This window comes from Phoca vitulina, unplaced genomic scaffold, assembly GCF_004348235.1.
Source record: "Phoca vitulina isolate PV1807 unplaced genomic scaffold, GSC_HSeal_1.0 scaffold8, whole genome shotgun sequence".
In the NCBI taxonomy this organism is placed as follows: domain Eukaryota; kingdom Metazoa; phylum Chordata; class Mammalia; order Carnivora; family Phocidae; genus Phoca; species Phoca vitulina.
The window spans coordinates 24,812,710-24,824,759 of NW_022589711.1; the positions used below are offsets into that span (position 1 = coordinate 24,812,710).

General features: G+C 37.4%; 2 protein-coding genes across 6 annotated transcripts in view; one reads left to right on the plus strand and one right to left on the minus strand.

Annotated features, from left to right (window-relative positions):
- The window catches only part of CMSS1 (cms1 ribosomal small subunit homolog), a 374,963-nt gene that overhangs the window by 100,379 nt on the left and 262,534 nt on the right, over positions 1 to 12,050 (plus strand). The gene's annotated exons all lie outside the window — the stretch shown is intronic.
- The window catches only part of FILIP1L (filamin A interacting protein 1 like), a 111,033-nt gene that overhangs the window by 93,521 nt on the left and 5,462 nt on the right, over positions 1 to 12,050 (minus strand). The window contains exon 3 of the mRNA XM_032406410.1: positions 11,799 to 11,977. Coding sequence (XP_032262301.1) covers positions 11,799 to 11,977 — 179 coding nt within the window. The remainder of the gene's footprint in view (positions 1 to 11,798; positions 11,978 to 12,050) is intronic.

Here is a 12,050-nt window from a genome sequence, read left to right on the forward strand (position 1 = left end):
TATTCAGAAAGCTGACTAGATAGACTTGAGCTTTGCAGGTTTTCAAGGTCTCCACCATTCTCTATTGTGTACATCCAGCCTGTTCCTTTCATTTACCCTATCCTGCTGGCCCCTGAAGGCTTTTTGAGGTTGAGGACCATGCCCCCTCTTACTCTTTTATGTTTCGGATATATTTTAAATGAAAGTGATTATTAATGAATGTAGCATCTGTGAGGAAGTTTGAATGGGCTGTCTTCAATTTAATAAAAGCAGAATTTGAACATTGTTTCTGAAACATTTTAGAAGATGGATTCATCTGAATCATCTATGTTTGTATGTTTATTCTGCCCCCGCATCCCCATCTTTGTTATATATACCTGAAATACAAAGAAACTAACGAACTTTTAGGGTGTCCTTTGTACAGTTTGGTGGGTATGAATGCTCAGCCATGGTGCAAGAAAAGTTTGTTCTGAAACCACAGATCTCCTCAGATTCCTGAGATTTCTTTCTGGAACTGAAAGTGGGAACTATGTGACTGCCACTCATGTTTCCCTAACAAACAAAATAAAATCGGTCTGAAAAAATACAGGCCTATTTAGAGGAGACAGGGAAGCATGTTTCAAGATTAAACTCTTCCAGCTTAGAATTCAGTTCCTGCCGTGCAGAAGTTTTTTGTGATGAAGTTCTATCTGATTTGCTCTGCTTTGTTATTATTGAGGCGTGACTCACTTAGAATTCAACACAGATGAAAATTAAGGAGTGATTTTTTTTCCTTCCCACATTTATGTTATTCTGTGCCTCTTACTTTGTTTATTGATAAAAATCTTAGCCCTCAAAGGAATGGTGAGAATAAGCCACTGAATTCTTCTGCATGAAGAAGCCGTAGGAGTTCTCCATCTGGGTCTCCACAAATAAACACATAAAAAGACCATTCATTTAATCAAAATGCTGTCCTAACGGTTTAAGCTATCATGTTTGAAAGTATGGCCATGTTCTCGAACAACTGGCATGTTCTCGAATAGATTATTAGCTGGAGTTTTGATTAGTCAGCAAATCTGTTTAGAAAAGAAGTAATTTGACATAAAGCAAATGACAGATGTGCTCCACAGGGAAATGTGCTTTTTTTCTTTTTAATTGTCATTTATATTGGGTCCTCACTATTGACAGTACTGGTAAGTATTCGATTTTGAGATCTCTGATATCTTTGAAGGATATATTCTCTAAACAGTGTTGTGGCAGCCACATGTAATTCTCTTTTTTCTATATTGTTCCTTTACTATATATATTCCAATGTTTGTTATGGCATGACAAGCCTTGAATGTCATATTTACTCAACAACAACAACAAAAATGCATGATATAGGGGTGCCTGGGTGACTCAGTTGGTTAAGTATCTGACTCTTGATTTCAGCTCAGGTCATGATCTCAGGGTTGTGAGATTAAACTCTGCTTCAGGCTCCAGGCTGGACGTGGAGCCTGCTTAAGATTCTCTTTCTCTCTCTCTGCATTTTTTTAAATGCATGATATAAAGTGACAAAACTGCAAGTTAGAAATTATTATTTTTAAGAAAACACATACTCATCCTCATAAATTCTGCTAACTTGTTTCTTCTGAAACATCTTTTTTCCTTTTTTTTTTTTTTAAGATTTTATATATTGAAAGAGAGAGCACACGAGCAGGGGGAGGGCAGAGGGAGAGGGAGAGAGAGAACCCCAAGCAGACTCTGCACTGAGTACGAAGCCTGATGAGGGGTCAGATGTGGGGCTCAGTCCCACAACCCTGAGATCATGACCTGAGCCCAGATCAAGAGTCGGACACTTAACCAACTGAGCCACCCAGGCATTGCTTCTGAAACATCTTCTGAAGAAATACAAATTACCTGTTCTCCAGGCATCTCAAATATTTCAAGCTGTTACTGGTAAATTCATTGAAATAAATGGGAAAATGCTGTGGACATAAGTATATGTGCATGATAAATAGGAAATGTGAGGAAGCAAGAATTTGCAAGTAGTAATTGAGTTCAATAAGAGAAATTGGAATGAAATTCTCACACACTTCAAATCAACTGGATTTTTAGAGGCGGAATTTGACAAAGTGAATTTTGGATTCCACAGTGTTAAACAAATCAAACTGGTCAGGACCATGGAAGGCCACTACCATAAGTGTTATAAACTATTGTTGAATCTGTCATGTGGTGGGAAAGGTGAGCCAGGATCCTAGATTTGGACTCTAAAGCTTGGCATGGGATTGTATGGAGAGAGGAGAATTCAGACCTTTTAGAGAAGAAGCAAACAGAAACAGTCTTTGGAAGACTAGTGATGCTAGGCCATCCAAACCTGAATTTGATAGGGAAGAGGAAATATACTGAAATTATAATGACAACAGCAAAATACTCTTTCAAGAAAATGTTAGGTTTGTGTTTTTGATATGTTAGAATTTTTTTCTTCAGAAGTAACACATCTCTAAAATCAAAGCCCAAGTCAGTGGGAAAGTCTGATTCATGTTACTAACATCCACTTTACATACTTTTAAACATCAAATCATGTTTAAAATGAGGTCAGATTCAAGATTAGTCCCAGGCAAAGTTATAAAGTAAGAAATGGGTACACTCCTTCATTGCTAGTAATAATGTAAACAGTCTATTTATTTATAGAGGACAAATTAGCTACAGTTTTCAAAATCCTTAAAAGGTTCATAACTTTTGACCCACATCTAAGGATTTATTATTCTAAGGCAACATTTAAGAAGGTATAAAAAGTAATTGAAGTATGAGGCTGTTAGTCATAGTGTTCCTTATAAAGGTGAAAAAGTGGAAGGTATCTAAATGCCCACAATAGGGAATTTGTTAAATAAATTACATCTGTATGATACAGCAGAAGTCATACTCTTAAAAATTATGGTGTAGAGGAGTAGTCAGTGATTTTAGGAGGATGTGCATGATGTTTTTGTTAATGAATAGAAATAGGGTACAAAAACTGTGAAAAGTATGAATTGAAGAGTTGTTTTTAGCTTTTTTGTGGTTAATGTTTCTACTATTTTTCAACTTTAAAATCCCCTCTTGGGATCTTTCTTTCCTCCAGTGCCCTGACAAAGGACCTGCCTTCTTTTATATCTGCTCTCTTTGGGACAATCCCAAAGCTCTCAAGCTCATTCTTCTTCACCTATCAAAATTGACTTTTTTATATATATGTATATATACTATTTTCCAAAGCTGGACTAAGTGAAGAGAATTAATCCAGAAGCTAATTTATGATAAGTTATTAATATAAAAAAAAGATTAAAGTTTAACAACTTTTCTTACATTTCAGTCACTTATTCAACAAATATTTATTATATTCTCAGTACTCTTGATCCTGCAGGAGAAACTGTGAACAAAACAAATCAAGTGTAGGCCCCTTGCCTGATAGTGGGAATATTTCATTTTAGGACAGAGGATGTGATTGTATGGGGATCTTGTGACATTGGCAGGCCAGAGGAGCAGTGGAATTTTGTGATGCACTTAAAAACTGCCATATTGCATGAGTCTTAATTTCGCATATATGCTAGCCTGTGCTCTTCATAGTATCATTGCATTAACCTTTCTGTTTTTACTAAGTAAAATGATTTCCAAAAGGGGGAAATAGGTCTCCATGGTTTTAAAAGAAAAAAAATTTTCTTTGAGCACGGTATTGCTCTGCTCAGTGTTAACAATGTTAGATCATTAGGCCGTTTAGTAACACCTGTACTCTGAATGGAAGCAGGTATAAGCAGCCCTAGAGAATGAGCCCTCCTTGGTGCAGCCTGTGTGTTCTCTGTTGTCATTGTACCTGTAACACAACATTGCACTGTTTTTATGTCTGTCTTTCCTATACTGAAGGGTATGCCCAGTTGAAAGCTCCTATTCATCATCACGTCCTTGCCACCCAGTCAGTATAGGGTCTAATTAAATGCCTTCCTGGAAATCCAGAAAATGCCCAGTATGGCACCAAGTTTATAAATAAACTACCTTAAAGAAAGGCGAATTTGAAGAAAGATGCTAGTGCTTACTGAGTGCTTCCTGTGTGTTAGACACCACACTTAGCACTTTCTATGCATTTTATAATTTAGTAATTCCAAGAACCTATGAGATCCATATCATTTTTTTAATAGATAGTGAAACTGAGATTAAATAGGTTAAATACTTTATTCAAGGCCAAATAGCTAGTGAGAGGATGGGACCATGGCTTAGACTTTTGTTATTCTAACTCCGGAGTCTATACTTTTTAACTCCAATAGCCTACACCCTTCCAAGAAAATGCTTTTTTGTGCAGGGATGTTTACTCCTCATTTACTCATCATTTATGCCAGGCATCTCCATCCTCATAGCTGGCCCGAGCTGTTTGGCTTTATCTTCTCATGAGGGAATAATACACTTGCCAGGAAAATTTACCTGCAAGTTGCAAATGCAGGCAGAAATTTCCATCTTGACATGATGTAATGACTCTTCTTTCTCTTTGTATCTTATAGTCAGGTGGAACAGAAGTTTGAGGTTGCCTTTCCACATTCAGTCTTTGGCTTCCTGTTCTGTAGGGCTGTTAAACTAATAGCTGTGAGCTGGTTGGATGTGTTTATCCAGTGCTTACTATATGTCCTCCATTCTCCTAGGGCTAAGCTGGCTGTTGAATAATTACAGTCCTTAATATCTTTTTTGCCTGACTTTCCATAATATTGCAACAGTAGTGTCAGTACCATAGAATGAACGCTTGAATCTTCTTTGAATCATCTACCTATTATTTGTGAGTATCTTGTCTTTTCAACTGTATTATTATTATTATTATTATGTCTTAAAATTCTTCTGGAACCCCCACAACACCAGGCACGAAACTCAAGCATATAGTAATGATTCTAGGGAGACTAGGGCCAAATATGTTATCAGGAGAGCTAGCTTCTGGTCTGGCTCTACTACTGTTTAGCAGCAAGATTTTGTGATTTCTTATGTAGGACTTGATGGGCCTCACTTTTCTCAATTCAAAAATCAGAAGGTTGGTCTAGATTGTCAGGTCTTTTCTAGTTGAAATTCGGGATTCAGAGACTTCTGTAATTTTTTTGTAGTTATTTGATTGATCAATTCTTTGTAGTGGCATTAACAGGAATAGAAATGTCATAAACTGGCCTGGATTTGCAAAGATGATACTAGGTTCAGTTTTGAATATGTGACATTTGGGAAGTAGTACGGTGTACCTAAATCTAGATATCCTTTAAGAATGGAAATACAGACTTGGATTTGAAGTTGGTAGAGGTATGTCATTCTCATGGGCCTCTTTTGATAGTGTAAGTTAGAATCATAGGCTTAAAGTAAAAGGTACTTATTTACAGCAGTCACATTACCACAGATACTGAGATCTGAAAGAGAAATACACATCAAATGGTCTATCCCATTTGTTTTATACACAAGATTGGAGAAATTCAATTGGAGAAATGGAATTTGCCCCAAGTTACACACCAGCTACAGATCTAGTCTGTAGTCCAGAGTCCCCTATCTCCAAGCTCCTGCTTCATCCCTCACTGTGTTTGTTAGTTTTCCTCTTTGACTGCTTTGTAACATGTATAATATTCTTTTGTGAGTAATAAATTCACTAATCATTCTTCATCCAAATACATACCCAAAATTATTTGTAAAATTTGGCTCAGCTTTCTGGGGGAGAAAAGCAATTAAAACACAGTGTTGTTACTGTATCTGAATTTTGACCTCTATAATTAAATGGTGCTATATGAAAAGCACTGAATTGTGCAGTTACAAGGAACAATTTTGTGACATCTGTTGAAAGCTAAGTTATGGTGTACAGTCCTAAATTGTGTTCAGTACCTTTATGAGGTAATTAACTTCTCTGCATCCCTGCCCAGATCCTATGTTATGTCTGGGGTGTATAAACACTTGTGGTACTCTATGGAGTTATGATACTGAAGTAAATGTTTGTGGTGGGTCTCCATTTTGTTCTGATAACGAACTGGATACCAGTGACAAAGGTCAAATGGAGATCTGGCATCTATTTCACTACTTGCAAGACATAGTCTCGAGAATATGTAATACATATAACTCCTTGCCAGAAAACTGAAAGGAAATGATTGCATTTGAGTACAATGTATTCTACAACAATAGTTAAGTGTGCATGAAACTTAAAACTGCTGGCTTTCTAAATATGATTTTTTAAAAGTAGACTTAGTTTATTTATTTTCTAAAACATTATACCCATTGTGTCATACTTTATGGGATAGTCTTAAAAGCTGAGATTTAAGACCAAAGAAGCTAAAAATTCTAATGGCAATGGTTACAAGATATTGAATTCTCCAGTAAAGTACTCTAGTTTAATGTGTTTGTTGATTTCTCCTGGATGTTCTATTTTCATGAGCATTTCATGTTATTATGTCATTTTACCATAATGGTGCCTTTCTTTCCCTATCCATCATGATCTCATAGTACCTTAGAAGCATCAGTATCAAGTCTTAAAGTCTGCAGTGGCATCTCTGTTTTACATATGCACAAATTAGTCAGGGTTTTATATAGGTGGAGACCACATCTACCCTTTCACCTAGTGTCTTCCACAGGACCTGGCATGTAGCAGTCATTTAATTAATTGTTGTTGCTGGGGTTTTTTTTTTGTTTTTTGGGTTTGTTTGGTTTTTTTTTTTTTTTTTTGAGTGATTGAATGAATGGCATGTAGCACAAACTAGCTAACTAACTAATTAACTAAAAAATTAGATAAATTAATATACTCATTCATTTACATATATATGAGAGAGGTATCCAAAGCCTCGAAAAAGAAGATTTGATGTTTTTAACAAAAGCCTTTAAAACTACTCACATATAGGGATGCCTGGCTGACTCAGTTGGAGGAGCATGTGACTCTTGATCCTGAGGTCGTGAATTCAAGCCCCAAGTTGGGTGTAGAAATTACTTAAATAAATAAACTTAAAAAAAAAAAAGTACTCAAATACCCTCAGTTAACAGGAAGGTCAATATAGCTCAGTTTTTCAGTCACCTTGCCAATCTGCAAAATAGGCCTGTCATAATAGGGAAGGGTTGATGATAGAAATCTTTCTTTATAAAGTTCCCTCAGCCAAAGGAGAGGTAGAAGTGCTTTGTTCTTTACTAAAACCTGAACAACAAAAGACTTAGCCCAAGGTGTGGTCAAGGCAGCAATCCTTGAAGCTGGGTCCCTGGTGACTTTCCTCAAAAGACCCTTCTGCCCCCCTGAGCCACTGTTCTATCTAGTAACACTTGGGCAGGACAGGAACAAGAAATTAATTCTACCTGTGACTCCTTCTTCACTATGTGGCTTTTGAGAAGCCAGCATTTGAACTCCTGCTTTATAAAGTCAGAGTATTAATGCTAACCTATTTGGCCAAGATATTATGAAAAGTAATTTAAGGCTTAAAAAAAATTCATGGTTGAAGCCACATTTTTATACAGAGTTGCCATAATATTTGTTTCCCACTCTAGTGGTTACTTCAAGGCCCGAAATGCAGTAACATGTATGGTTAATATACATGGTTTGTTTTTGTATTCTAAAAAAGAATGCATGGTTTCAAAAAAAAAGGAAACTTTTTTTCTTCACAGCCTTTTCCCCCCTGAAACTGAAAAAGGAAAAAGAAATTATGCAAGCTTTTTTGAAAGTACAGACAAATTTGGCATTTCACTTATGGGAAAATTTTGCAAAATTGTACTGACTAAAAGTGATTTTTGTTTTGGCTTTCCTGTGAAGCCATCCAGAAAGGTCAAAAATTACTGGCATTGCTTTTGTATAAAACATTTCACATAGACTCCACTTGTAATTCAGCCAAGTACATAATTCAGGTCATCGGTGACACACATATCCACACGTTGGAGCTGGTCAGTGCACAGAAAGTGGTCATGAAATGTGGACAATATTACCTTATGGACAGACCAAACTGCACAGATTACAGCAAAGGAAACTTTGCATTAACGTGCTTGGGAACGGTTTCCTGAGCTGATCCCTGCCCCCATCCTCCCTCAATGGGAAAACCAATTGTTTACTGATTACAACAACGACATCACTTGGCAAACATTTTGGCCTAAACTCAATCTGTGACATCAGTCTCCTTCAGAGTTTTCCACATAAAACAGATTCTCCAAAGAAAACACAGAAATTGAGCCTAAATTTGAAATCCATTATTACACCCTCTAAGGTTTCTTTAACTTATCTCAATCATGTATTTCTTAATTTTTATTTTATTTCCAAGTAGATATTATCCAACACTTAACAACCACAAAACATTCACAGTGTTTTTTCAGAGTTTCAGTCAGATAGTTCTTTATAGTTATCCTCACCCAACTCCCTTTTTATGGGGGCTATGATATCTTTCTTTGTTTCTCTATACTTAGGATCACTGATTTGGGAGTGGCTTCCATCACTTTGTTTGAGGAAGGAAGTAAACATTATTCTTTGACCCCTTAAGACAAGTTCATCTTGCTTTTATGAAGAGTGGCTGTGTGCTCAAGAGGAAGTACTCTCACTAAAGTTAGAAGGACTCTGTGATGGTGCACATGTTTTGTCACTTGTCAGAGAATGAAACAAATGAATGGTATTTCACTCTCATGTAAGCACCTCCTCTGCATATATTTACCTGAAATTATTAGAGTTTTCCCCACTTTCTGTTTTGTTAGGTGGGTTTCATGTAATATTTTGATGCAAATAGCCCTAACGCAGGTGGAAGTCCTGATGACCGCAGTCTCCCTGTTGAAGGCAGGGGAGCAGGAAGGACCAATGCAACAAGAGTGCCAAGGTAATGGGAGTTGTGATGTTGTACGGGCAGTGTAGGGCAAGAATTGTCCATGTATCATGTGAGTTGAGAATAGGTTTAACATTCTCATATCGAAAGAGTTCCATTTGGAAGCTGTTCCTTGGCAAACAGAAATAGGTGAATATTCTCATATCTTCTGGAATGGCTGCTACACAGGAATGAGAGTCACTCCAGCCACTTTTTCCTGTTTTTGGTAATGGTATGTTCACTTTCATTATTCTTTAAGACAAAGAAACTTTGTGTCCAAAGGCTAAAAAAACATGATCTTTTAAATTCTTCCTCTTAAACCCCTTCGATACTTATAGAAATGCCATTCTTAATATATTGATTCCATGGGGTGCAATTTTACTTTCATCTCACTGTTTTCCTTTTCCACTAACACGTGGCCTTTATTCCCACTGAATTTTTGTTCCCATTTCTCAGTGTTTTACTCTTTGCTCTCTCTTGGTTTAAATAATCTTCATCATCTGCCTCCCAGCATTACACTTCTGGATAGTCCTCCTAAGCCTTCCACCAGAAGATAGTTGAGGTACAACTGTGAATGTTAAAACTGTACCTTAGACAGCCCTCCACATTCCTACCCTAAATCTGTATCATCTTGCCTTCTTTGGTAATGTGGTAAGCGCCCTGGGCAGGGACAACCAGTACCTCTTTGTTCTACGGCAAGCAGCACTCTAACCATGGTCAATAAATGTTCATAATAATGAAAGATGAAAGGAAGTGTCTGTGTTCAGCAAGTTAGTGCCAAATAAGTGTGGAGGCCAAATGAGGCCACGAGTGCCAAACCACAGGGGTTCGAAACAATATTTAATATAACATTGTCTCATTGAATAACAAATCTTACATTGTAATGTCTGAGTCAAATCTTCCCTTGGTGCCAGACTTCTCTACTCCTTTAATCTTCCCCTCAAGATATTTCAAGTTCATGAGGCTCAAGGTAACAAGACCCCCTTCCCCCCCACCATGTAGTGAGCAGAAAACAAACCTCCTGATGAATGTGGGAAAAAGTAACTGGATGTGAGGGCCATGGATTCTCTGGGAATCTGACCAAGTGTCTACCATGAAGTAAACTGAAAAGAAATGAAAGTTTGCCATTAACCTAGCTATTGTGTAACCTCAGTTACCTAGCTAAAATACGAATTATAAGTAGTTAGAAAAAGCACTAAGACTACTAATATTTTAGAAAAGGGAGGTCACAAGTAACTATTTTTTTTCTGCATTTTCTGTGATTGTTAGAAATCACAGCTAATGGCAGCACCATTAGCTCTGTAACTCATAAAAGAAGTACACATGGAATAACAAGAGTGAAATGACAATTCAATAAAATTTGACATTGCAAAGATTGGTTATTTCCTATCTTTGTATTATCAATATAGAACCTTAATTGTCCTTTCCATTTCAAATGGAAGTTCATACTTTCTAAGGTGATTCAGAACAGAGGGGCAAAATGGAGCAAAATAATCTCTGTCCTTCATATGGTTATAAAATGTTTACCAACCAGTCTCTCCTTTTTTGCAGCCAAACTTCTCAAAATAATAGTTCACATTCTCCTTTCTTATTTATTCTTCAAAGCATTGTGATTTGGCTACTGCCCTCACTATTTTATTGAAAGGGTTCATTAAGTTTCCCAGTGTCTTCCTTGTTGCTAAATCCTGGGACATTTTCTTCTTTTCTGTTATTACTTGAAAGTCTTTCCTTATTTGGTGTCTTTGCTTTCTTTCTCTTCTGGTTCTTCTAACACTCTACCATTCTTTCTCATCTTCCTTTCTTGACCCCTTTTCCTCCAGAAAACAGCCAGCCATTGATTTTTTCTAGAGTTCCCTTCTCAGAATTCTCTCTCCTCACCATACCAGAACTCACGGCTTCAGCTATTACTAGCTGCAAATCCATACCACCAGCCCAATGTTTACCAGACCTGTATTTCCAACTGTATGTTGTTTAATTAGATACATCATTCTCCCCACTAGACATCAGAATACACCAGGTACCTCATACTCAATATGTCTAAAACAGGACCTTCCCCCACTTTTGAACCATCTCCTTCACCAACAAAAAGCTGTGTACCATTTCTATATTTTGTACCTTGGTGAATAGCCAGGAGTGCTTCTCAAAATCCCTGTATTTCTTCCTCTGCTCTCCAGTCTCATTAGTCACTCATTAGTATTGAGTGTACATCATAAATATTTTCTTGTTCACACCCTCTTCTCTCTACCCTCATAGCCATTGGAACATATACCCTCCCCCAGTCTAAAGCTTCTGTCTTTACTCCATGTTGCCCTAAGGGTTCTTCAAGAAAGCATACCTGATCAACTCATTCCTCTTCTCACAATTTGTCATTTGCCCCTACTTGCCAACAGTATAACAAATCCATCTGCTTGCGGCTAGCCTTTCCTTTTCTCATCCTGCAATTACACCCTATACTGTAGTCATGTTGAGTTCTCTCACTACCCATACTATTTTCTTACCTCTATGCTGTGACACTTATTTCTGCCCCTGCCTTGTATATAGTTTCCATTCTTGTTTGCATAGGGACCAGACCCCTGTTACCTCCTCTGTGCAGCTTTCACAGGGCACTCTCTTGCAGAATTAGGTGCCCAGCATTTATGTTTCCATAGTTTTTATCATACCTGGTTATTCATGCATTATATTCAAATTATCTTTAAACATATCCTCTTCCTCCCTCTGGACCATGAGATCTTTAAGAGCAGAAGCTATGTCATATTCATCCTTGTACCCCTGGTACAATGTTGAGCCCATAGTGAAAGGTTAGTAAGAGTTTGCAGAATGGGGGGCGCCTGGGTGGCTCAGTCGTTAAGCGTCTGCCTTTGGCTCAGGTCATGATCCCAGGGTCCTGGGATCGAGCCCCGCATCGGGCTCCCTGCTCCGCAGGAAGCCTGCTTCTTCCTCTCCCACTCCCCCTGCTTGTGTTCCCTCTCTCACTGTGTCTTTCTCTGTCAAATAAATAAATAAAAAATCTTTAAAAAAAAAAAGAAAAAGAGTTTGCAGAATAGATCATTGTCTTGTCCAGAGTAACCTTACCTTTCACATTCCTGTTCTAGTAAGCTTATGAATTCATCACTCTTCTCCATGTATTCTTTATGTTTTCTCTTTTCTTCCTCCAACTCCAGTATGGTTTGCCTATGAGATTTTTCTGCCATTAAAAGCTGTTCCAGGATTCGTCTATGAGATTCTTTATGTTTTTCCATGACTTTGTCCAACTACAAAAGAAAATACATTTATAGTGTGTTTACTGCAAACCCTTCAATGAACCCTTTATTCACTGTTTTAGAA